We start from the raw sequence: 26199 nt of genomic DNA, 5'->3' as shown, positions 1-26199 counted from the left end.
CCAGCTACTCTCACCTGTAGGCATGCTATCTGAGGGTACAAGGGGATGGAGATGGAGGTGGCGAGGTTGCTCTGGAGCATTCAGGGCTGGCGTTGTAATGCTCCTCCTGGGGCTCAGCCTGGCAGACCCCAACCCTCGCCAGGATGACTGTCCAGCTGTGGTCCTGAAAGATCTCACCCAGCCACAGTACCAGAACATCACAGCAGCGGATACTGGATTGGGCTTCATGCCCCACCTGGTCCATTCCTTCCTCCACATAGTCCAGCCTAACCCCTTCCCTGCAAAGCTGATCACACAATTATTTAACAATGTGGTCATCAAAGAAGCCCTCCAGAAACAAGACATCATCAAAGTCCTGGAGAATCCAGACATCAAAGAAGCTCTGCACTATCTGATGGGTTTCTTGGTGTGTGCAGCCATAGGCATCCTGTACATCATTCTGATGCCCATAGTTTGTTTCTTCTGGGCATGCTGTCCATGCTGTGGTGATGGGCAGATGTACCAGGAGCACACATCCCGCATCCGCTCCTGCGCATTCATCACCACACTCATCACCACACTCATAATACTTGCAGGAAACATCTGTATGTTCACAAGTAACGAGGCCCTCAGAGTGAGTGTGGACAAGGGTACAGAGGAGCTCGGCATTACTTTACACAATCTCCGAACCTACTTCACTACTGTGTCTCAGCAATTTGACCATGTGGAGAATGAGTTCAATAAGCCCAAAGACGAGGTTATGCAAAAACTAATTGCCATTCCACAGAACGATTATTTTAATACAATCCCGAGATTACTGACAAAAGCCAAAGAGCTGACTTCTAGCGTGAGCGAACTCCAGGAGAACGTCATCGCTGTTCAAGAAAAGATAAGTAAGACCATCAGCAAGCCCGACTGCATTCGTTGTGAAGATTTAAAACAAATGCTGCAGGATATAACAGTGGACATCCCAGTCGATAACTTCCAGTCAGCAGTGGACAAAGTCCAACATGATTTCACAAAGATTAAGAAACAAATAACCGCTCTCACCGACAAGGTAAATAAGGAGCTGGCGAAGATAGGAGAACAGATTGATAAGACCAAAGGATTGATCACTACACTAGCTCTGGACGTGACAGTCAAACTGGGCCAGCTGCAAACAACCATCACCTCCGTCACTCCACAGGTGGACCAAGCAAAAGATATTAGGGAGGCGGTGTGTGTGACCATGTACTGCGTGGTGCTTATGGTGGTGGTGTGTAATGTCCTGGGTCTCCTCCGGTGCCCTTATGGAGGCACTTTCCTCATGATGGGCACAGCCGTCAGCTTCCTGTTCTCCTGGCTGTTTATGTTGGTGGTGCTGGTGCTGTTCCTGATGGGCGGGAACGCTTATACACTGGTCTGTCGGCCCTGGGCCAGCGGAGACCAGCTGCTAGAGTTCATTGATACTCTAGATCTAATTACAAAGTTTATCGTGCCTGTGGGACTGTCCAAGCTGACAAACAAACTCAACGTCACTGATATTTACAGGGATTGTGGTAAAAACATGCCTCTGTGGGAGACACTCCACCTGCATGATCAATACAACCTTAAAAAACTGCTTGATATATCGAAACAAGAAGATCTATCGAATATGATAGAAGACCAGCTGTCCATTACTTCTCAGACGGCCGACGGTGAACAGCAATGGAGCTCTTTAGATGACGTTAAACAGAAGATCGACAAGATCAATCTCGCATCAATGATAAAGCAACTGAAAAATCTCTCACAATTTATTTCAAGAAAAGAAATTCGGGCCGAGCTGATGGATGAGGCCAAGGACCTGGAGAACATCCAAAATATGATCATACCCATCAAATCAACCATATCTGATTTTCAATCCAACGTAGAAACAATGAAGACAACAACAACATTTGAAACAGACAAAAAGATTTTGAAATGTCTGATGACGTACTTCACAAAATATGCTAAATGGGCCAAGAACGCGATCAGGAAGGAGCTTGGCCTCTGTGAGCCAATGGCAAGAGCGGTGGACTCGGCAGAGACCATCATCTGCTCACACGTGGTGGAATCTCTGAATGCCTTCTGGTTCAGTCTGGGCTCGTGTCTGATCTTCTTCATCCCCAGCATCATTTTCTCGATCAAACTGGCCAAGTCTGACAGGGCCGCCAGAATGCCCAGAATGGCCGCCGTCATGCACGATGTCGGACCTTCCACAGATCTCGTGCCTCCAAGGTACGCCGCTCCCCGGGGCCCAGTTGTCACAGCTCGGCAGTCCGAGCCTGCATGGGTAAACCCAGCCTTCAACGTGACGCCACAAGGTATGGTTGTAGCGTAAGTTTCTTCGTGACTGATAGTACATAGAGGTCACGTGGATGCTGGGTTTAGCCAGGCTACAGCAGTCCTACCCTTTTCCACTGACCTAGGGGGGGGCAGAATCTGGATTTTGGGAAGTGGGGGCGGCATGTCCCCATGTCCCTAGTGGAAATTACACCTGGGGGCCTCTGTGTGTGTGTGTGTGCGTGTGTGTGTGTGTGTGTGGGGGTGGGTGGAGGAGTCTGTCTGTGTGGGGGGCTGTCTGTGTATTGGGGGATTTTATTTTGCATGCTTATTTATAATACTAACATGTATGGGCTTACCCCATGTTGCAAAGCATTCCGACCTATTCGGTGACGTACAGTAATGACGTGGCTCTAGTCAGCTCTATGTAGCCCATGGAAAAGCAAACCGGCTCTTTAGAAGGTTCACAGTTGACCACCTGCGAACATGGCCGTAACTAGCTATGAGGACGGGGAGGTCCGGACCTCCCCTAATATTTCAGAGAAAAAAATAAAACAATCTGCATGGAAAAGCATGAAAAACACGGGATCCCTTTTATTTTGAAACGAAAGGCAGGTCAGGCAGGAAGTCATCTGACGCCGCGTCCGCGGTAACTTGATTCCGAGAGAGCAGCAGCATGGTGGTGAGTGATGACTGTCTGTCTGCCTGGCGAGATAATTGAAGGTGAGCGAGCTGCGAGACAGTGAGCGAGTGAACGACAGACAGTGAGTGACACTGACAGATTTTTTAGCAACAACCAAGAAAGTAAGTGTCTAGTCTGTCTCTTAAGTAATGTTACCTGTGTGACACGTTGGGATGCTACTGGCTAATCATGCATGATGCCAATTGCCAAGCTCCCGAAGTCAGGTATGCAGGTGGCTATATGCATGGTTTCAGTTTCATGACCCAATAAGTAACAAAAAGAGGTGGTGTAAAGTTAAAAACAACATACCGGTAATATATTTTATTTTATTTTTCAATCGTTCCTATCAGGAATAAATAAATGTCCCTCTGTATGTTTTTTTTATTATCGATGATGACTTTGTGTGTTGTGTACGGCTTGGGTTGTGTACCTGTGTTTGTAGGTGTCATTTTGATATGAATTTGGCTAAAACAGTTTGTGTTTGTTAGTTACAATTATTTTGACAGGAGAGCTGAGCAGGTGGTGACATGAAAGAGAATATACTGAATAATGACATCACAACAGTATAATCCTAATGTTGATTTAAAATGATATATTACTGTAAATATGGCTAAAAAAGGGGAAAAAAACTCAAATTTTTTAGAATGGTGCGGGCAGTTAGTCTGCCGTTTCCACCGCTTCGAGACCGGGGGGCGCAAACCAATGTGCCCTGGCAGGAACCGGAACACATTTTCCGGGTACATGTGTGCCAAAAAAATCTTCCTGGTGACATCCTCAAGTGCTCGAGTGACATCACTGATGATGTGATAGACATTGTGACATCATCAGTGACATCATTACTGCACAAATATCACAATGTGGGACCAAAATTGCAGACAGACAGAGGCCACTTACTCAATTTTATATATGATGATGATGATGATGATGTAGTTTGTGTCGTCTAGTTATTTTCCCTTAAGTTTTAATTAATTAATTATTATGGGTAGACTGGCTCTACGAGCATCCTCAAAGCCTTACAAACATAGCAGTGGGTTCATAGAACATTGCTGCCGAGATGTCTTTTTTTCTCGTGTGTGTGTGTGTGTGTGTGTGTGTGTGTGTGTGTGTTTGTGTGTGTGTGTTTGTGTGTGTGTGGGGGGGGGGGGGGTGGTCACCTGTCAGTCACCATGTTAAGGGGACAACATGGTGACGGTCCTGTTGTCAGGTTATTATAACTTTTACATTGGCGTATGACTCCTTAGTTTTGTTACTTCCTTGAGCCTAAGAAAAAAGAAACATGGAATATCACAGAAATTCACTGAATTTCATTCCAATTCTGTTCCAATGCATGGTAACAGCTTCCGAATTGAGATGGCCATGGCCTTCACTAAATCGATTCACAACCTGTCCGACATTAAGACCAGTGAAAGACTTGCTCGCCTGTTCTCACTGACGCCTGAATCTAAACCAGAGACATCGAGACAAGCTTAAAGATCTTCACCTAAAGTTTCCTCTCCCATTAAGGACACTTTAAGCTTCAGTTTCTCCTCGTCTGCTGTCATCTCCTTGCATCACCTAATTTGCATAATAGTATTTACTTTATGTATCTAGTGTAGCGCTATTAACATTACAATTTAGTTTTGTCATCTTTGTTGGATTGGTTTGTCAATAAGATAGTTGCCACAGGAAGCTGTGATGCAAGAGTTTCCCAACATGGAAGCTGTTACCATGATACCATGAAAACGGCCTGTTGTTGACCCCAACCTCCAGTCCATAAAATGTAAATAATATTTACATTTTGTGTCCCACAATTTTTTTTGATTTAGTATTTTCGTCTGCACAGTATATTTACTAAATATCCGGTGCAGACGAAAATACTTCATTCAAGAAACCCACTTCTTCTTCCAACCTCCTAGATGGCACTGTTGGGCCACACAAAGACAAAAACCAAAATAAGAGCTTATGCTGGTGCTGTGGGTTGTTGTAGTTCAGTGTGTGATGGCATTGGTGTGCAGCCCAATGTTCCCAGGGTGTGACACCCATGATTAAGACATCGGTGATAACATCTGACTACTTGATTCTCTAATCAATTTTCAAGGCATGCCTTTTTTGTTTTCTCTCAAGGTTGTAACCTTGGCTACATAAAAGATCTACGCAGCTTGCCAATGTACACAGAGGCAGTTAAGCTCCCCATCCATTCTGAACCTGATAAAGGCGATAAGGATACAGTTTTAATAGGATCAGAGGCAGGGTTAAGAGGAAAGAGGATCTGCTCGCATTGATACTGCCACAGCAAGGCGCTTTAGTAATGATTGGAATACATTCTCATGATACAAGTAGTGAATGGTTTATGATTAGCAATTAATGGCAAAAAAAGAAAAATCAACTTTTCATCTGATACAAGCTGTACTCAATGTGATGCACTGTAGCAGCAGAGTAAATGCAGTTTACCCACCTATTTCAACTGAGGCAGACTATTTTCAGATCAACTGTATAAATCAATTAGGGGAAACAAGGTGGGTAAACTACTCACCTTTGATAGTTTACCCACCTCTGTATTCACCGCTACACCCCTGACTGTAGCCTACCGGTGTGTGCAGACCATTCTCTTTTTTGCTCATAGCAGTGTCTCTTTTGGCTCTGTTCTCAGTAGAGGCATATGCAAAGATTATTCCAAACAGGCAGCTATATACCACCATAAATATTTCATATGAATCTCTTTTATGTGGGGGGGGGGGGGGGGGATAAAAAGTGGACTACCTACTGTTCAGTGCTTCCCTGCATCAGTATTGCATCATAAAATATAGAATTTACGAACGAATCTATCTATCCCTATAGACCAAAGCATAATTATGATCTGTCTCGGCTGACAAGTTTACATGTCATTGCTGACATATTGTCTGCTTTTTACATTAAGTATCATTCAAATGACAGATGATTTCCCATTCACGGAAGATGTATCCCTGCTCTCTGTTGCAATTTCCCTGCTTTGATGTCATCTAATGAAATCATCAGGATAATCAATCTCTCCTCCTATTCCCCAGACAGCCCATTAAGAGCCAGCACTGCCATAGAGGAAGTCTAGGCACGCAGCCATTTTTCATACTTCAACGGCGTCTAATGGGTTAGATAACAAATGATGAAACGAGGATAATACACAAGTAACCATATAAATGAGTATGAATGAGCGTGGGCTCATTGCTAGGAATTCCACTCATGCACAAACTGAAGCAATTGCAAATCACATCCCACCAAACAATGATCCACTCCCAAGATATAGATCACTCCTGCCAGAAATGTCTGAAAGAGTCACACAAGGACAATGTATCCATCAGAGGTCAAAGCATCTCTTTTGACACTGCAAACTGCATGTATGGCGATATTGGGTTAGAATAATGTAAACATCAAGCGTGCCCACGCGAGGAGAGATACAGTATTTAGGAACGCAGCCGGAGAAACTAAATGACACGGTTGGATGTTGCTTTCTGATGGTAAGACAGTAATATTGCATATTGTGGCAATACAATTGTGACAACAAATACGGCTTGTTATCGATACTTTCATGCCGCATCACAGTAGCAGCAACAGCATCATTAGACCACCCACCACTACTACATTCAAACCAGAGCCATTTATAAACTGTAGAAGAGACATCTCCATTCACTCCAATGGACCAGTTTTTTACTCTCAAGAGTTCCAGGAAGTAAGGTCCTGGATTAAGAAGCACTGTCGAGTTGCAGCAAAATGGACAGTTTGTGTTGTACTTTGAACGTTTATTTTTATTTTTATCAAATTGTATCAGCTTTATTTTAGCATTCAAAAGTCAGTCGAGACCCCTTCCTGGCTGTTCATTGGCTAATGAGACGCATTTTGGTCCTCCGCTGACGCCACTCTCTCTCTAGAGGACACTTATAATTCAAACCAAACTCTAGGCCTCGCCTCAGATTAAGACATTGGCTGGCCGAGCTGTCAATCAATTCCCGTCACAGCAACATCCCAGCGCGGTCAGTGTACACTCCCAGCAGGCCTGGGCGGGCCCCTGCACACCGGTGGGTAGCGGTGAGGCTGCGTTCCTGACTGACACAACCATTAGAGATAGTTCCGCCTGTCTACATCTTCCCAGCGTAATGGATTATCCACAGAGGAGAGGACCAATCCTGCTCTCTGTGATTCAGATGAGGGCCTCGGCTGCACACTGCGACCCAGACAGACTGACTGACTGACAGGCAGGCCATTTTCCAGTGAGTAGTAGACTGTCCAACTCCAGACTGCCTGCCGGAATAATGATGAGTGAATTACCACAGTCCTAAGTATGCAAAGATGAGCAACTAATCATGACAGGGAAGTGTGTGAGTGACTGAATAATGTTGGGTCTCCCAGGTAGCCTATATGCTGCTGCTGCTGCTGTGTTTATGACAGATTCAATTTACAGAATATGCGGCTTCGTATAGTATATTCACACAACGCATAAGAGTAGTGCATATTAAAATCAACTACCGGTATATACTGTACTCATGAGTAGGCCCAAAGAGAATCTGCAGACAGTAATCTGCAGACTGGAAAAAAGTTGCACAGAAAATGACATGATGTATGATTTTGTCCAGAATTCCATGACTAATATGTAGAGATAACAGCGAAGCTCTGAGTAAAATAATCATTCTTCTACATTCTCCAATTGTTAACTTCTTGTAAATGAAACAATGAAGTTCAACAATGCCTCAATTTGCTTGGGACCCCCTGGGACGTGCTCAAGGATCCCCTGGTGGCCCCCCAGAGCCCGCGTTGGGAATAATTGGTGTAGGTGTTAGTGAGGAACTAAGGCTGTTGTTTTCCAAGGAGGTGGGTGTTTTTCTTTTAACCTCTGTTAGCAGCAGCCCTCAATACTGAAAGAACAAATGTCTCCAGTCCTCATGGAGTGAAATAGGATCTTTGGACGCAGTTTTCGACAGGTGAACAGCAGCACCGGGTGCATTTATCACCAAACTTATTGCTTTGCTGCCACCGAGAGGAGGGAGCAAGGGGAAATAGAACAAAAAAAACACATCACAAAACAAACTAAGCTATCCTGCTTCAAGTGCAAAGAGTGTAAAGATGTGCCACAACAACTCAATATTGTTTATTATTTCTGGGTTCGTTTCCGTCTGGAGCAAAGATAAGAAGCTATATCCATCACGGCCTCCGTCTGCGACCTGCAGATTCCATTATGGCCCGACACAACATGTTTGCTGTTTGCGTGGAACGGGCACACAAAAGCAATGCCAAGGAACCAATTTCCTCCATGAATAAGAAACTCATTCATCTTCCTCTGTGCGCATTCGGAAAGGCAGACAAGGGCCGAGCCGGAGAGCCATTATCAACCTGTCCCTGAAAATTAAATGCACCTAACACTTCGACAATGAGGGAGCGCCTCCTCTCTGCTGTCCTGCTGCCATATGAAACCCTAGCTGCTGGCTTCCAAAAGCTCCAATTGATTGTGTTGTCTAGAAGAGCACAAGGCCGGCATGTTTCTGATAAAACCACAAACCAGAGACAACAATCTACCCCCATATGTCAGCCGCACAAATGTGTCAAATTGATTCACTCACACCAGGAACTCCGACTGGCTATCATCACAATAGACCCCCTGCTGTCTGTAAAGTAGCTACCTCACACTGGTAGCGAATTAATTTCCATCCATTCATTCACCTTTTATTTGCACATAGGGCACACGCCCCAGTTTGATATGTTCCCCTTTGTTATTAAGTAAAATATGACCGCCAAAAAATCAATAAAAAATGTAGCCCACAGTAGTGTCTAAATTATAAAATAGGCTACACCACCAGTCAGAGGTTTGGTATATTTTTGCGGGTTATGTTTCACATTTTAGAATAATAGTAAAGACATCAAAACAAATGGAATTATGCAGTGATCAAAACAAACAAGAGTTAAACAAATGCAAACTATCTTCTATATTTTAGATTCTTTCAAGTTTGCCTTGATGCACAGCCAAAGGCTTTGGAAAGAAATTCTTACAGGCATCAACTTCACTATTTATATTTGTCAAAAAAAAAAAAAAAGCCTAATAATTTAAGCATAAGCCTTTAGATCAAAATGGCTTTCAGTTCATGATAAACATAGTAGCTACATTCAATCAGGTCACAGGTGTGTCCAAACTTTTGACTGGTACTGTGTATCAAATCAAATCAAAAAGCCATGAAGACAGTGTGTCCTGGTGGCTCACCTGGTAGCATGCGTACAACGGACCTGTTAGCATGCGTACGACGGAGGCTCGGTCCTTTGCACAGCCAACGTGGGTTCGAATCAGACCTGAGGTCCTGTAGAGTCCTCAATTTCAGCCAGGCTCGGGCAGACAATTTACACTAATGGGTCGGGCTCGGGCTGAGCAAAAAAGAGAATGTGTTCTTTATGCATTTACAGTAGGCCAGACTGATACTTTATTCTGTCACTCTCTTCCATGCTTACACACACACACAGCTTTGAGTTCCCAGTTTCAGCCTGAGCCCCGACAGAACCCGACCCAGCCCGATGGGCCGGGTTCGGGCTGACAATTTCTGCTAATTGTTCGAGTCGGGTCGGGCTTCAACCTACTATGTCGACTCGGGTCGGGTCGGGTTTGAATTTTCAGGCCTGTTGAGTCCTTTGCCACATGTCGTCCCCTCTCTCTCCCCACCTTTCCTGTCTGCCTACTTCCCTATCTAAAAAATAAAGGCAAAAATGTTGCCCCCCCCCCCCCCCCCGCCCGCACCAACAAAAAACAAAAAAAGCCATGAAGACAGCACTGATAATAATAGTAAAGATGATAACAGAATGATTAAAAACAAGTCGTCGGAAAATCAGCGGAGTAAGAATGATGATTCCTATGGAGTTATGTTTTTTTTTTTTATATATATAAGCTGTTCCCCAGCTGCAGAAGGGAAGCAGAGACATGCTGCCTGGTTTCTACCACACTGGCAGAGAATCAGATGACTTTCAACATGGCAGCCCCTCTCCGCATGGTATAGGTCAATGGTAAATCACATCAGAGCCACTTTGCCATAATTGAGTCAAGGGGTTTTAACGTATTTTAGCCTGGTTCCTCAGCAGAGACAAGCTGCAGCACTTCACCTCGCTCTGAGTCTTCCTCTGACATAACCTGGTTCCTCAGCAGAGACAAGCTGCAGCACTTCACCTCGCTCTGAGTCTTCCTCTGACATAACCTGGTTCCTCAGCAGAGACAAGCTGCAGCACTTCACCTCGCTCTGAGTCTTCCTCTGACATAACCTGGTTCCTCAGCAGAGACAAGCTGCAGCACTTCACCTCTCTCTGAGTCTTCCTCTGACATAACCTGGTTCCTCAGCAGAGACAAGCTGCAGCACTTCACCTCGCTCTGAGTCTTCCTCTGACATAACCTGGTTCCTCAGCAGACAAGCTGCAGCACTTCACCTCGCTCTGAGTCTTCCTCTGACATAACCTGGTTCCTCAGCAGAGACAAGCTGCAGCACTTCACCTCGCTCTGAGTCTTCCTCTGACATAACCTGGTTCCTCAGCAGACAAGCCGCAGCACTTCACCTCGCTCTGAGTCTTCCTCTGACATAACCTGGTTCCTCAGCAGAGACAAGCCGCAGCACTTCACCTCGCTCTGAGTCTTCCTCTGACATAACCTGGTTCCTCAGCAGAGACAAGCCGCAGCACTTCACCTCGCTCTGAGTCTTCCTCTGACATAACCTGGTTCCTCAGCAGAGACAAGCTGCAGCACTTCACCTCGCTCTGACATAACCTGGTTCCTCAGCAGAGACAAGCCGCAGCACTTCACCTCTCTCTGAGTCTTCCTCTGACATAACCTGGTTCCTCAGCAGAGACAAGCTGCAGCACTTCACCTCGCTCTGAGTCTTCCTCTGACATAACCTGGTTCCTCAGCAGAGACAAGCCGCAGCACTTCACCTCGCTCTGAGTCTTCCTCTGACATAACCTGGTTCCTCAGCAGAGACAAGCCGCAGCACTTCACCTCGCTCTGAGTCTTCCTCTGACATAACCTGGTTCCTCAGCAGAGACAAGCCGCAGCACTTCACCTCGCTCTGAGTCTTCCTCTGACATAACCTGGTTCCTCAGCAGAGACAAGCTGCAGCACTTCACCTCGCTCTGAGTCTTCCTCTGACATAACCTGGTTCCTCAGCAGAGACAAGCTGCAGCACTTCACCTCGCTCTGAGTCTTCCTCTGACATAACCTGGTTCCTCAGCAGAGACAAGCTGCAGCACTTCACCTCGCTCTGAGTCTTCCTCTGACATAACCTGGTTCCTCAGCAGAGACAAGCTGCAGCACTTCACCTCGCTCTGAGTCTTCCTCTGACATAACCTGGTTCCTCAGCAGACAAGCCGCAGCACTTCACCTCGCTCTGAGTCTTCCTCTGACATAACCTGGTTCCTCAGCAGAGACAAGCTGCAGCACTTCACCTCGCTCTGACATAACCTGGTTCCTCAGCAGACAAGCCGCAGCACTTCACCTCGCTCTGAGTCTTCCTCTGACATAACCTGGTTCCTCAGCAGAGACAAGCCGCAGCACTTCACCTCGCTCTGAGTCTTCCTCTGACATAACCTGGTTCCTCAGCAGAGACAAGCCGCAGCACTTCACCTCGCTCTGAGTCTTCCTCTGACATAACCTGGTTCCTCAGCAGAGACAAGCCGCAGCACTTCACCTCGCTCTGAGTCTTCCTCTGACATAACCTGGTTCCTCAGCAGAGACAAGCTGCAGCACTTCACCTCGCTCTGAGTCTTCCTCTGACATAACCTGGTTCCTCAGCAGAGACAAGCCGCAGCACTTCACCTCGCTCTGAGTCTTCCTCTGACACAATAAAGGCTGTAAACAGGCGGTGAGAGTTTGAGATCAGGCTCTGATCTCTGATCTCAAACTGTGAGGAAAAACTGAATCTGAATGTGGAAAGAGGTGTGCAGTAAAAACTGAAATATTTCATGGCCTCTGCTCAGATGGAAAAACATGTAAGCTATTGGATATACCTTTGTACTCCTTTGTACTTTGTACCACTTGCCTCGACTGGAAATTCTGGCTATTGTGGGGATAATTTTGCCCCAACCCACACCGGGCAAATACTAACCACATATCAGGTTTGCAAAATGTCTATTACTGGTTATAATTTCAGCCAATATACCTGGCCAGCTGTGTCCAGGGCTTTATTTGACAAGCAATATATTTCATAACAGTGCTCATGGGGAATGCAAAATAAACACTGAAAAAGTCTATCAAACACAGGAATGGGGTCTTGACGGTGCCTTACTAATCAAACAAAAATAATGAAAAATTGTGATTTCATGCAATTGGTGGCATCCATTGATATAGTTTCATTCATTATTGGTTGGAGAGCAGTCTGGGGTTTTTCAACCTTGGGAGAAAAAAAGGTTGGTCAGTGAGTGTTACGGTTTGTGATTTTCTCTGCGTTTAGGTTTCTAGTTCATCAAATGTTGCTTAGTTTTAGGTTGGCAAACCACAAATGACAATCTTAAACAGCTCATTTGCAGGCACATTGAGAACATTATCAAAGGGCACTGTCCCTATCACATATGTTCGACTATAATTGGTGGTATGGATCTGAAACGGTTTGCCTTCTGCCTCTTGGCTGCACAACACGTTTCGCTCGATGATATATTTATTTCTCTGTCTCCCCGCCATAATTTTTAGGATGCTGGTGAAAGACTGGTAATAAAACACAGCAGGCAAGCCCAGGACGCTGTAGTAATACAAGAAGCCATAACACAAAATAATGCCCAAACAGCTGAGAATAATGCCCATTGAACTAAAGCATGTGAACAAACCAACTGTCTGACTTCACCCCTATTCAGGTATGAGTGAGAGATGGCATTATGCAGAGATTTCTAAGTCTGCTGGGCTGTGTAATGCCAAGTTGATTAGTTTCGGAGGACAGGAAAATAAAACTGTCAGACTGCATAAATCATAATTAATTGTAATTAATGGAACCAGTTTTGTTCTAATCATCGCATAAATCGCACAGCCCATTTCTGGTGAAAATGTCACTACTCACACTTTGTAATTGATGGCTTCTCTGAATACACTTTGGGTATTTAATCATCTATGTAAATGGGACACATTACTCAGGAAGTGACTAAAAGGGGGGGGGGCGGACACTACTATAAGCAAAATATAACAATTACACAACTAATGGATTCCCCACTATGTTCCCAAAGTTGGAGATAAACATCACTAAACTGGACTGAATAATCTGATGGGGGGGGGGGATATCACACTTCTTTTTCAAAGCATCATGGCTTCCTCATAAATACCAACAAATATTGATTTACTCCACAAGAAAGGCAGATAGCGATTTCAATTGCACACTATATGAAATTTATTACATTAGAAGTTGTACTGTACAAGAAATGTTGAGCTGGTTTTGCTTTATATCCTACAGGTGACCGGTCGCATCCTTTTCATATGCCGTAGAATAGATCAAAGAAAGTCAAGGGAGAATCAACTTGATTTACATGACTGCTGTACATATTTCTGGTATCAAATATGGGCCAGAACATTGCTCACAAGAATACTAGTGGCTTAAATAAAACAGAGAAGGGGGGGAAAGGTAAAGGTTAACAGTCCCTGCTAAGTTTGTGGTGGGGTTGGTTTGTATATTGAGAAACGTAAAATAACTAAATCTATATATTTCCAGGGCTTAAGTTTGGACCCAATATTACCACCTGCATCTGAAATGACATTGTTTACAGACAGAACAATGAAGTTTACAGATGCAGAAGCAGATCTCAGACGTACAATAAAACATCTATCCTTTCAGCCCCAGTCATGCTATATTCGTCATGATCACCCATGTTATATTGAACACGAGTGAACATCTTCTGAATCTGAACATGTTAGGGTTGAATATTTACTGAGTGGAGCCAAATAAACAAAACAAAACAAAAAATTGAGGAAAAGGGGGGGGGGCAATGTTGTTGTTGTTTTTTGCAAACTGAACGAGTGTAAAGACTACCTCCCCACCCTGTCGGACGCCAGTAGCTGCCCTAACTGGACTCTGTGCCACCTTGCTCTCACTCCTTCCTGCGCTTCTTGTCGTGGTAGTCGTCCTTGGAGCGACCGCTGGTGGAGGGCCTCTTGGAGCCGCCGTGCTGCTTAGCCTCCTCCAAGAACTTGTCCAGACCGAAGGGATCCTCCTCAAACTGGACCGGCCCTTCCCGCCGCTGCCCGTGGTCGGCACCGGAGAACTCCCTGTCTGGAACGAACCTGATGATAGGGGGGAGGGGGGGGGGACGGGCGGAGAGGGAAGAGGAAGAGAGAGTGAGAACAGTGCTGAATACTCTCTTACTGGTTTGAAGGTCATTTGACTGCGGGCTGCAACATGTGAGAACAATTGAGCTCTTACAGGAACACATTTACATTTACAGGAATACACTAGAGACAATTCTAGTTTTGCTTGTTTGTCAAAGCATAAAAGGGTACTACCACAAACTAACTGCTAGCAATTTTCTTTTTGGCTAATGGATGTGCAAAAACATTTTCCATCGCGAGAAAAACAAATGACTCAAAAATATGATTGGATCCAAAATGTCAAGGCATTCCATGAAACAGATGTAATGCCTCAGAGAGCGGGGTTACGTTACAGATTTGTCATGATACGGGTGCACGATGGTGTAGCACCGCGTGGCCAGCCAGCCATTCCTAGAGGACAATGACACACCGGCGACTAAACATAGGAGGCAGGCCATGCTCCACTAGTAGAGTGTGGCACCGCCACCCCAAGGACAAGGGCTCCTGCTGGGTGCCTGCCTAGAAATAAAGCTGGAACGACCTCAAAAAAGTTTCATGTTTTTTTTATGAATGATTTCTTGTCTTTTTTGCCTGAAGTGTTCATTATGATAGAGAAGGTTAAGAGGGACTTGTTAAGTGGTCCAGCTTCAGTAGTTTCAGTCCTGATAAATAGAGAAGGACTCGCAAGCTTGATAAATATGAATGACCGTTTCAAGCCAGTGATCTCAGCCTGGGGTTTGGGACCCCCTGGTGGGCAGTGAATTAATTTGATAGGTCAAATACAGACTTGTAAGCCATGTGGACGTAAAAAAATATATATTTTCACACTCCTGTCCAGATTATCTTCAGTAATTAAGCATGTTATATGTGGGAATCATTTTGCTTTTACAAAAAGCACCATTTTTGAGTTTATAATATTTTTTTAATGCATGACTCCCTAGAAACCAGTGACTACTGAGTGAATTTTCCTTATCACAATCACGGTAAGAAAGTAAATAGCTTATTATGCAAACAAATAAGTCAATAATTGCATCAATGTTTCACAAAAAGAAACGGGTGCATGTGAAAAACAAACAATATTCATACTACACTACACTATAATACACCACTAATCCACTGGTACCTGTTGTTGTGCATGAGTGTGTCAAAGTCATCTGCGTAGGTGTCCTTTTCTATGTTCTTGCTGGGCCGGTAGATGTTCTGGGCCATGTCTCGGCCGGGGCGGAATGGCTGGTCATACACGTTGTACGTCTCGTCCTCACCACCGGCAAAACCGCTATCCATACCCTGCAGAGGGAGAGAGCAACAGAAAATGATGAAGAGTGCACAAAATATATAATACCTGGAGATATGAGGCTCTCCCTGTCTTAGCTGGCTGTTTGCCACCACCTAAAAAAATTAAACCACAGTTGACGTGCAAACTATTCTGTTCCCCCTCTGGTGGGTTTGTGAGTGACTTCCAATGGCGCGTTTTCCTTGCTTAAAGTCGAACTGAACCCGTTCGGAGCCCAAGTGGCGCGTGGGTCGGAGTCCGTTTCAGACTGAAAACATAACTTGTCTGAGATGACAGGTTGAGAGGCGGGTCATAGTAGCATGTCGATGATTTGATTTGACAATTCTGGGGACTGGCTTTGGCATTGGCCAATCCTGGCGTGTTCCACCCCCAAATCGAGTGGGATTCAGCGTGTTGTCGTGCTACGCGAGTACCAGACAGCCAGCTACTTCTGTGTGGAACGAGCGAACAATCCGATGCATGGGTGCTGCCCGCCCGCCTGGAATCTCCCAGGGGCGACCCCTGACAACCAGGCTCTCAGGCGCGCGCCATTATCGATATGGCGGTAAGCCAGTTACATTTCTTTGCATTCTCAGACATTACAGTTTCATTTATTTAGTATGTTCCATACAATTGGCCAAGTTAGTAGTTAGTTTATGGGCTAGAAATTCTGTCAGATGACAGGCACTAGGCACCATTTTCTCCTTCATTTGGAAGAGAAAATTATCCTGAAATGAAGATTTGATTGACAGCTGCCATGTCGTGATAGGATTGGTTGAAATGGGGTAGAAATCTGATAGTACTAGGTGACGTCAGCAAACTGTAGATTACTGTTATGAATGAAATCTTGAAAAATGAACTTTTGATGTGAAAAACTAAAGAAATTCAATTTTTGTGATTTTTTTTGGCATACATTATTAAATAGGTGCACTGAATACCTAGTTATTTGAACTAAAATAAAATAAGTCATTTTTGGGTTCAGCTCGACTTTAAGGCTCTTGAAAAGAGGTTGTTTTAAAAACAAGTTTTCAATCATGTTCCCCATCCTCATGCAAAACACAAACTACTGGAAAATTTACCACCTAAGCTGCAACACTGGAGGTGAAATGAAACCTTTTTGCTATGAAGAAGACTGTATTAGTAGATGTTTAATTGCAGCAAGGTATGTCTGTCTGTTCTGTGTATTCCTAATCTAAGCTGTATGTGTTCTCACCTTGTTCTGTGTATTCCTAATCTAAGATGTGTGTGTTCTCACCTTGTTCTGTGTATTCCTAATCTAAGCTGTATGTGTTCTCACCTTGTTCTGTGTATTCCTAATCTAAGATGTGTGTGTTCTCACCTTGTTCTGTGTATTCCTAATCTAAGATGTGTGTGTTCTCACCTTGTTCTGGTTGAAGAGTCGCTGGTCGTACTGGGCCTCGCTGGAGGAACGAGGGTTGGGCATGCCCAGAGCGATGAGCTCGCTGATGTCTCTGTCCTGGTCCCTCTGCAGCTTCGACCTGGAAATGAGCCCAGACACGCACTTTACAAACAAATTGTATATTTCTATCGACATGCACAATACCTTGGATATAATAATAGGGACACAGAACAATGCCTAGACCGCAACATGGATGCATAGAGATATCACACAAGAAGAAAACAAATGACACAAAACAAATGATACTTTCTTTTGACGGGTGGAATTGTCGTTGTAAAGTAAACCGAGAAATATGCTTCAATGTAAGCCTCGAGTTGGGACGTTGTCACTTGTCTGCGGCAGCTAGACATACTACATACTAGATTGAACATCAGCTCAGACACACACATGGACACAAAGTTTCCCCTGCCACCCTGCATTTTGGATTTCAGAATTTCTTAAATGCAGGGTGTCAGGGGAAACGCAGCGCGAATAGTGAAATGCTGGAACGAGCCCATTACACAGTCCTTTCATCTACATTAAACAAAGATATTCACATTGTTTTCTAAGTTTTGCATGCTTATTTTGCGAAGACGATTAACATTTTTTCCGCTTCCCAGCTGGGAACACAACACACCACACACGCGGAAGCTCGAGCCGACCAGCTAGCGGCCCAAGGCAACAGCCAATCACAGCTCTCGTGCAGACCCCCCCCCCCCCCCCCCCCCCACACACACACACGCACAAATCACACATGCGCATATACAGTAGGCTCTGGATCATTGCAGACAAGGGCTAATGCGTCAGAGCTATGCTGCATCCTGCTGCGTTTGTTCAGTATTACTGCCGGCCCCATGAATGATTCAGCATTGAGTGGTACATCTGTGTGAAGTGTGTATAATGTGTATGAGGGGGGAGAGAGAGAGAGAGGGGTGGGGCGTTCATGTGCAGGATGTGTTAAAAGCGTGTGTCCAGCACCTCTTATCAGGAGCAGCTCTGGAAATGTTCCTGTCGTGCTGTCTCTCTTTCCTTCGGTCATGGCGGATCTCGTCACGCTCCCTGGCCTCACCGTCCTCGCCACCTGCCGCGGGAGAGATGGATGGATGGTGAGAGGGACAAGAAGTGAAGAGGATGGAAAAGCAGAAAACAAATGTGGAGACAGAACACAAAAGGAAATGGTAGAGGGGAGGTAGAGCGAGGGAGAGAAAATAAGAGGTGTTGGAGGAGAGTAGGAACACAGACAAGGGCAGGGATGTGAGGCAGGTGATGGATGGAGAAACACCAGGAGAAAGTTAGAGACTGAGTGTCCAAGGTCAGTAAACTTGCAAAACAAAAAAACAGCTGAAAGCTGGGGGTTTGCTAGAATTGATAATTTTCCATTTAATTTCAATCTTTCGGCCAATACTATCAGTACCCCAGTATATCTGTCTGGCTCTAGTCACTAGAGGGCACACAGATATACGGTACTGGGGTACTGACAGTACTGGACGGTTTTTGAACTTGTTCTTTTTCTTAGCCCATATCACTAGGACTCACCTTTGTCTCCGTGACCTTTGATCCCTGCTCTGCGGTCTCGGGCCATCTGGGCCAGCTCCCTCAGCTTCTCCTCCTTCTTCTCCTTCTCCTTCTGGGCCATCTTCTTCTCTACCTGGGCACGCATCTCCACTGCCTCTCTGGCCTACAGAAAATGAGTGCAACAGCAAATTAGGATTAAAATGGATCACCAACATTACAAGAAAAACCCTTAGTAAGGCAAGTGCAAGGGTCTAAATTCATAAGCCCTGATAACACATGACAAAACATTTCCATGAGTATTGAAGGATCACGTAAGATAATTTAAATGTGTACAAAAAGCTTGATGTTTCAGGCAATGCAACAATGCTGGACAACAGCAAACCAAGATCCATTAGGGCCAACGGGTGCAATTACCTTTCTGTCGGCGATGTACAGTGCCTCAGCTAGCTTGGCAAAGTTTTCATTAATGTGAACTGTTTGCAGCCCCCTGCCGTCAGCAGCCAGACGCTTGTCAAGAGGAATGGTGTAACCCTGGGAGAAATCACAAATCACAGACAGATCGAGAGACATGAGCAGAGAGAAGGAAAAAAATTGGCAGCACAGCAGGAAAACTAGAATCACCATGAAATATAAACATGACCCTGAAATTCCAAAACAAAACATTACCTTTGCGTTCTTCCAGTTGGAGATGCACGGGGGAATCTTCCACTCCTGTTGCTCCTTGACTGTCATCTAAAAGAATAGAGGGAGAAGTCCGTCAAAGTAATATTGACTTAAAACGTATCGATATAGTATTAACGTGTACATAAAAGCAAAAGCAGAATCCTAGTTTTGCACAATAGGATCTCAAGAGTTTAACTAGTTTATGGATAATTCTGTAGAGAAAAGACCGCTTCACATTAACATTTTCAGCCAGTTGGATTAATTTGTGCTTTCGAGAGTCATTGCAAACCAAACTCTACCTTTCTGCTTGGAGAATGCATGACAGGTGCAGGAGGAGAGGGAGGCCCACGAGGAATCTTCTTGTTGATCCTGAAACACACATATATGCACAGGTCACATTTCTTTATCATTTTTCCTCAAATGCCTCAACTATAACTTGCCCTGTGAGAATGAAGTTATTAAAAGTAGGTGTGTAGATAGATACTGCTTGGCTTCAGTGGGGAAAAATAGTCAAAAAGATTGTTAGTTATTTATTAAAAGTCAATCTTTTTGGGGAGGACTACTGCGCTACGGATGCAGAGCAAAAAAAAGAGATGTAAGTTAACTTGAACCAGCAAGGCATCCAAACGAACCAGAATCCAGTCCACCATTTTCTTTCATAAGAATTAGGCTCAGACATAGTCCGCAAAGGATTGTAATTTTTTTTAAAGGTTTCTTTTAAATAATCTGATCAGGTGTATCGGTCTGGACCAGTTATATAACTTACAACAGCTTAAAATTTGAGTTATTTTTAAGACCTTTTAATGCAAGTAAAAAAAAAAAAACTAAGAAAAATGAAAAAATGGAAAGTGCCTACCCGGAAGCAAGAATGGGCTGACACCAGGAAAATGCACCAAGATACAGTTTGACGTTTTAAGGTGGTCTCACGCAGGTGCAGAACGTACTAGGGGTGCTCCAATCAGGATTTGGGGGTGTGTGCTTGCACAGTTGCATGTGCACGTGGATACACTGAGGTGCACGGATCGAACGAGAGACTGAAGGAGGTATGTGGGTGTGTGTGTGTATGGCGCATGTGTGCATCTCGCATGGACAAAAAAGAGCGGGACTGAGAGCAAGTGTGTATGTGTCTAATGCTGACGGAGAGAGGGAGGGAGGGTGGGAGAGAGAGGGGTGAAGTCATTTTAGGTGCACATATTTAATTGTCTGGCGTGCATCTAATCGGCTCTTTAGATCAGCCTTTTTAGAGAGCTCCGATCAAAGCCGATGGAGCCGCTATCGGTGCCCGATCAATCGGAGCACCCCTAGAACCTATGTGCTAGTTGCCCGTTGACTGTGTTCAAATTCAACTTTTTGGTCGCGACACAGGAGACGTGAAGTGACGCATCGGTCGTGCTCTAATTGCCGCTATTCCTTTCTGGATTTCCCGGTGTGTCTCCACCTTTACAGTCGATCGATTGTAGGTGTTTTAGGTCCAGATGACATTTTGGCGAATTATAAATAGCTGCATATGACTCATATCAGACTGTAAACAATGAGAGAAGGAGCAGGACATCCAGTGGAAAGCCGTGAAATATCAGAGTCTTATTAGTCACCTGACTGATAGACTGAGTGCCCAGATTGGCATACATGTTTTATAATCTAGAAAAATAGGTGTTTGCATGTGTTTACAAGTTACTGTGATGGAGTTGTGTTTACATACTTGAAACGTGGAGGTTCCATGGGGTCCTTTTGCATCTCCACCATGCGGATCACCCTCTGCTTGGCCCCCGAGTTGAAGGCCACTCCTTGCTGGGATGGGGTGTACCTTGGGGAAAGAAACAAGACGTGTCACTACACATAGGAGCTACACTCACACGCAGATCATAATAAAGTTGAAATAGCTGCAACAATTCTCGAAGTGTTTGTCGTAGTGTGAATCTGAACACAAGTATATTGAATTGGCTTAAACTTCCTTTTATAACAGTATATCAACTAAATACTGCACAAGTTTACAAAGAGCATTTCCACAAAGATGCTTTTGAAGAAGAAAAAAGCTCAGTCAAAAGCAGTTTAAAAAAAATATATATATATATACCTGATGTACTGTGCGGGGGCCTGTTTGTCTGCTGCTCTCACAGGCATGGCAGCAGCGATCTTTTGAGAAACCTGCTTGTCCAAGGCAGCACGTGTCTTCTCTGTCAGCTACACACAAAGGAAACAGACCAATAGAATTTGAATTGATAGAACAGTCAATCAAATCTACATACTTGAATGGCCATTTGGCTGGTACACTTACAAATGACTGCTAAAGAATGTTTGATAATGTCATGGAAATTATTGACGATTTGGTGCATGAGACTCAGAAACTGATGTGCTACCATGGCAACTGCCTTACCTTGCAATGAATATCAGATTAAGTGAAACTTGAATTATCTGCATGGGGAAATAGGTAAAGGATATTCTATGATATTATAGTCTTGAACTCTATGTCCCATACTAAACTAAATCTAATGGCAATCTGCCTTGGCCGCCTTTCAAAAAATAAAGGAAACCCCTACCTACACAGAGCACCACGACTCACCTCTTGGACGGCCTCCTCGTCGGGTCTCTGTAGTTCTGGGGCATCTGCATTCAGAACCTCCTTGGGAAGTAGGTCTGTGTACTTGCTGAAGACCACCTGCAAAAATAAAAGATGAGAACAGTTTAGCCAGAACTGTAACTTATGATGCTGCTTGATGTAATCATACCATGAAATGACATGCACCATTGAAATAGATTGTGTGTATTACAAGTGAGTTATATCAAAGAGTGATGACATGTCTGATTATGCTTGTAAACATGGTGTGTGTGTGTGTGTGTGTGTGTGTGTGTGTGTGTGTGTGTGTGTGTGTGTGTGTGTGTGTGTGTGTGTTTGTGTGTAACTGGTAGGTCATGTGAAACATCGGCATCTTCACTGTTTATGTCTTAAGCAGTCAGACTAGATTTTAGAACCCATAAGTTTGACTGGTATTTGTATCTATACCTTATCCTTGCCCTGTCCTTGTCTGGCGATGGCATCATATTTGATCTTTCCTTCTGCGTCCACCTGCACAGCCAGCGCATTGGATGTCTTTTTCGAATTCCTGCCCATCTCCAGGGGAAACTGGGCCACATGAATCTCCGGGAAAGCTCCTCCATCTCCAAAGTCCTACAGAAACACAGATTGAAAGGACAAGATGAGGATATGGAAGTGAAATTAAGGGGTCATGCTTTCTTGCATGGCTCTATGGCAGTGTCTATGGCACGTTTTCAAATCATGCTTCAAACAAAACATTTACCTGAAACTGAACTTATTCAGTCCAACAACCCAAACAACAACTACAACTGGTACCAAAATAAGTACGGGTGTGGAAACATGCAGAGACAAAATTAGCCCCATACCACCATCAAATAAATCAGTAAGTAAGTCTTTGAGTAATCATATTTTCAAATGAATCTGTGGTACCTCAAGCGAGCGAGGCACCCAGCCCTTTCTGTGTCCGTACGGAGGCGGCTCTCTGCGGGATGAAACCAGGGCGGTGGAGTAGGACTTCTGGGCCCGGAGCCTCTCCTCTGCCTCCAGCTGGTCCTGCGACAGCTGGGTCGGCGACGGTAAAAAACTAGACAAATAGAAATATGTCCAGAGCTTCAATCACAATGTTGTGTGTACGTTAGCTCACTTGCTAACGTATTGGGCCTTGCTAACGTTAGCCTTCAGCCAACTGTGCATTTAGCAATATCTAACTAACCTAGTTACAAACGTTAACTTATAATAGTCTAGCTTGGGGCTAACGGCATGGCAATACTGTGATTTTGTGCATATGAAACGTCACTTGTGCTTGTTGTCATGAACTGTTGATAAACATGTAGCTAACAAGCAAGCTAAGCTAACATGCCAACGTGCCAATGACGTTAGCCAGCTAGCTAGCTTAGCTAACACCATTAGCTATGACCGAGGTAGCAAACGATAACCCAAACATTTCAATACAAAACGTTTACCTTATACGTATACGATAGCGCTTCACTTGTATGACAGATAATGCGACACAAAATAATTTGTGATAACAAATTAGTGTAAAAGGATTTGTCACCGAACTCACCTCGCAAGAGACATTTTTCTTTTCTTCCTGATTTCCTTAGAAACGAATTGCACATGCGCAGTGCCATAAGAGAAGTGTGTGCGTGCGTGCGTGCGTGTGAGCAGAATTTCGGCCTGTCACGGCTGTGCGTGTCTTGTATGAACCATGGACCTATTATAAGATATCTTACCAGGATCCTTTTTGCCAATTGTTAACTATTTGATGAATTAGCTGAGGTCAGAGCTTCTTCAACTAATATGGACTGGGGACCAAAAGTGGGTTGTGTTCTTGTTTTTATGGGTCCCCACCATTGTGTAATGTAGGCTACTACTAGTGTATGAATGTAATATCTCCTCTGCTAATCTGGTACATGATATAGGACCGTTATGATCAGGAGAAACAATCTGCCAATTAACTTTGATTTTCCAAAGCAATTTGACTTTCAGTGCAAGGCTGCAAGCTGGCTCTTATGAGCCCAAAAGCACACCACAGTGCTAGAATCGGAATGGAGAGTCTGTCAATAGTGATTGTCCCTCAGTAGTTGAGTGGTCTGGTGAGAGAGCAAACAGAGCAGAGTGCAATCAACAAGAAATTCATATGGGGATATGCTTACACACATTCTCAATAAACATCACAAGTCATTTGAAGTTGTCTCATATTGAGTCACAAGCAAGTCTCAGTCTATGCATGCACAAGTCCAGATCAATGGAAAGTAATTTCCCATTTTTTTGTCACACGTAAGTCTCAAACCATCAGATTGGACTCAAGTCTATAACTCAAGGTGAAGTTACAATCCATTGAGGGGACACCTCTGCCTCGCATCTTGTGTTTCCTGGACGTGTAATTTTATAAAATAAATACATAAAAAGTCCCAATACTCAAACACTAAAACACTGTGAAGAGAGTTTTGGCTTATGTCCTCGCAGGAAACCAAATGTTGTCAAGTGCAGATTGGCGGAATCTATATATCTATATATCTATATATGTCTATAAATCTATATCTATATCTATATCTATATCTATATCTATATCTATATCTATCTATATATATCTTTATATCTATCTATCCGATGACCTCAGGAAAACATCACTGAATATGTGTCCCAGTGCATCCTAGGATGTATCTTAGAATCAGAATTATATATCTATATAGGCCTATCTATATCTATATATCTATCTCTCCATCTCTCTATCTATATACTGTATGTACACACACACACACACACACACACACACACACACACACACACACACACACACACACACACACACACACACACACACACATATATATATATATATATACATATATATATATACATATAATATAGCTTATGAACCCATGGCCAGCAACTGACCCATGAATATAGTGTCAGACACGACTCCTTAGAGATAAGTCTTTTTCAAATGTTCAGCATGGCTAAGCAAACATTTTAGTGCCATGTCACTCCAAACTTAATGGCGTTTACAGACTTGTCCGTCAGAGCCTCGCCCCGCCCTCCCCGTATGACGGCGGGTGGACGCCGTCATGCGGGGAGGGGACGCCGTCGGCTGACGGGGGCTCCTCCAAAATGTAACTCAGCGATACGATATAAATTTTTTACAGACAACAGTTTTTACCTTTTACATACACATTATTGGGCCGATTTTAGGAAATATAGCGGGCTCAGTTTTAAAGCCAGAGTGACGATTCTGGTATCATATGAAACATGGTTAAATCAACAACAACAAAAAATATTTTTTTTAAGTGGAAGTGGTCCCTGGGAAATTTGGTTTGGAACATATAACAGCTAATTCAGTTATACTGTGTTATTATGACGTCATCCTTTTTTAGCCCAGCTTGGTGCGAACAGCTGATCTCTCTCTCTCTGTTTCAGCTTTGAGCTATAACAGAGATCAATCGAGGCACACATTTCCTGGTCTGAGGCCTCACTGTGACTCATCACCTTCTAGTCCCTAATAATAATAACTCCCTGCTAAGTGCTTCATTGATTTCAGCCCTTCTTGCCCACCGGGGTTCCTCCTGCAGGCCAAGCATAAATGATACCTCTGATTTGTCTGTTTTATTTGGCATTAGCACTAACTGCTTTGCTCCATTGCTCTGCAGCAGAGCTCCATCACGCTGAGTTCTACTGCTGAGCATTGAGGCAGCATAAGCGGAGAGGACAGCAGACATTATCCTCTGTAAAATAGCCAGGAGGAATCCTTAAGAAGCGTTCCAGTCTCAGTCGACATAATAGCACAAGGTTTCACTTGAGAGTCCTAATAAAGCAGGAGGAGAAGATCAACACTTAACACTTACAAAATGGGATGTTTGTGTGTGTTAAGCAATAGGATAATTATGTAAATGTCACCATAAGTGGCCCTGCTGATGTGTTGGATATGAAGAACATCTTGATCAGTAATAAATGTGACATCCCTGCTGTTAATGACTGGTGCTTGATCGTCATCTGCTTTCTTTTTGTCATGCTTTTTTCTTGGTTTCTACATCTTTCCAACTCTCCATCCTTCTCCATCTTCCTCTCTCTCTAGGAGGTGAAGGTAGCCTGTCAGTCTCTCAGCAGAGACGTAGTTTATTAATGTGACAGAGGGTAAAAGGACACGTCAGAGGAGATCAGTCACTGGTTTGTGGCACGGGACGAGAGAGCTTTGAATAGACCCAATCATCTGGGCGTTCCTCTTCTGGGTCGTGCCTGGCATTTGGCATTGAGGAGCCCTATACCATTCTGTCTTCCTCTCCCTGGACTCGCCGCAGCACGACAAGTGATGGAGTGAGCATCTTTTCACCACTCAACTGAAATCGCCCTCCAGGGGATCTGTAAATGGTGCTTTCATTTTTTTCATTGAGGATGGTGGGAAATGTAAATGACTAAACCTGTTAACTTTTCAAGTTCCGTTTATGAGAGGGAATCTACTGTACGTATCAACAAAGGGGCACAACGTATTCGCAGAAAAGTAAAAAAAAAAAAAGGGCTATTTCCCAATGAGATCCTGCTAATATGGAACCTCTGAAGGAAATATTTGTTTCTTCTAAATCAATCAATCAATTAATTAATCGATTAATTAATTGATTGTATATATAGCGCC

At 44.0% G+C, this 26199-nt stretch overlaps 2 protein-coding genes across 2 annotated transcripts; one reads left to right on the top strand and one right to left on the bottom strand.

The window, feature by feature from the left end:
* Positions 1-97: 97 nt before the first annotated feature.
* Positions 98-2317, top strand: LOC310782304 (prominin-2-like; the record flags this gene model as incomplete). Its single annotated transcript, XM_083642978.1, has 1 exon — positions 98-2317. The coding sequence occupies one exon, from the start codon at positions 98-100 to the stop codon at positions 2315-2317; it is 2220 nt and encodes a 739-aa protein (XP_083499104.1).
* Positions 2318-13271: 10954 nt separating this feature from the next.
* snw1 (SNW domain containing 1) lies at positions 13272-23172 on the bottom strand. The gene is made up of 14 exons (XM_083643696.1): positions 23134-23172; positions 22500-22653; positions 22038-22202; positions 21597-21692; positions 21111-21217; positions 20736-20840; positions 19336-19405; positions 19040-19105; positions 18788-18904; positions 18395-18536; positions 17837-17939; positions 16841-16958; positions 15310-15473; positions 13272-14162 (listed from the first exon to the last, which is right to left on the bottom strand). Exons 1-14 carry the CDS (start codon positions 23145-23147, stop codon positions 13970-13972), a joined length of 1614 nt encoding a protein of 537 aa, XP_083499822.1. The 5' UTR covers positions 23148-23172; the 3' UTR covers positions 13272-13969.
* Between the last annotated feature and the right edge of the window lie 3027 nt (positions 23173-26199).

Source organism: Poromitra crassiceps (genome assembly GCF_964638095.1).
Source record: "Poromitra crassiceps genome assembly, chromosome: 9".
Lineage (NCBI taxonomy): Eukaryota > Metazoa > Chordata > Actinopteri > Beryciformes > Melamphaidae > Poromitra > Poromitra crassiceps.
Note: the sequence above shows the minus strand (reverse complement) of the source record. Positions and strands in the feature narration are given on the sequence as shown.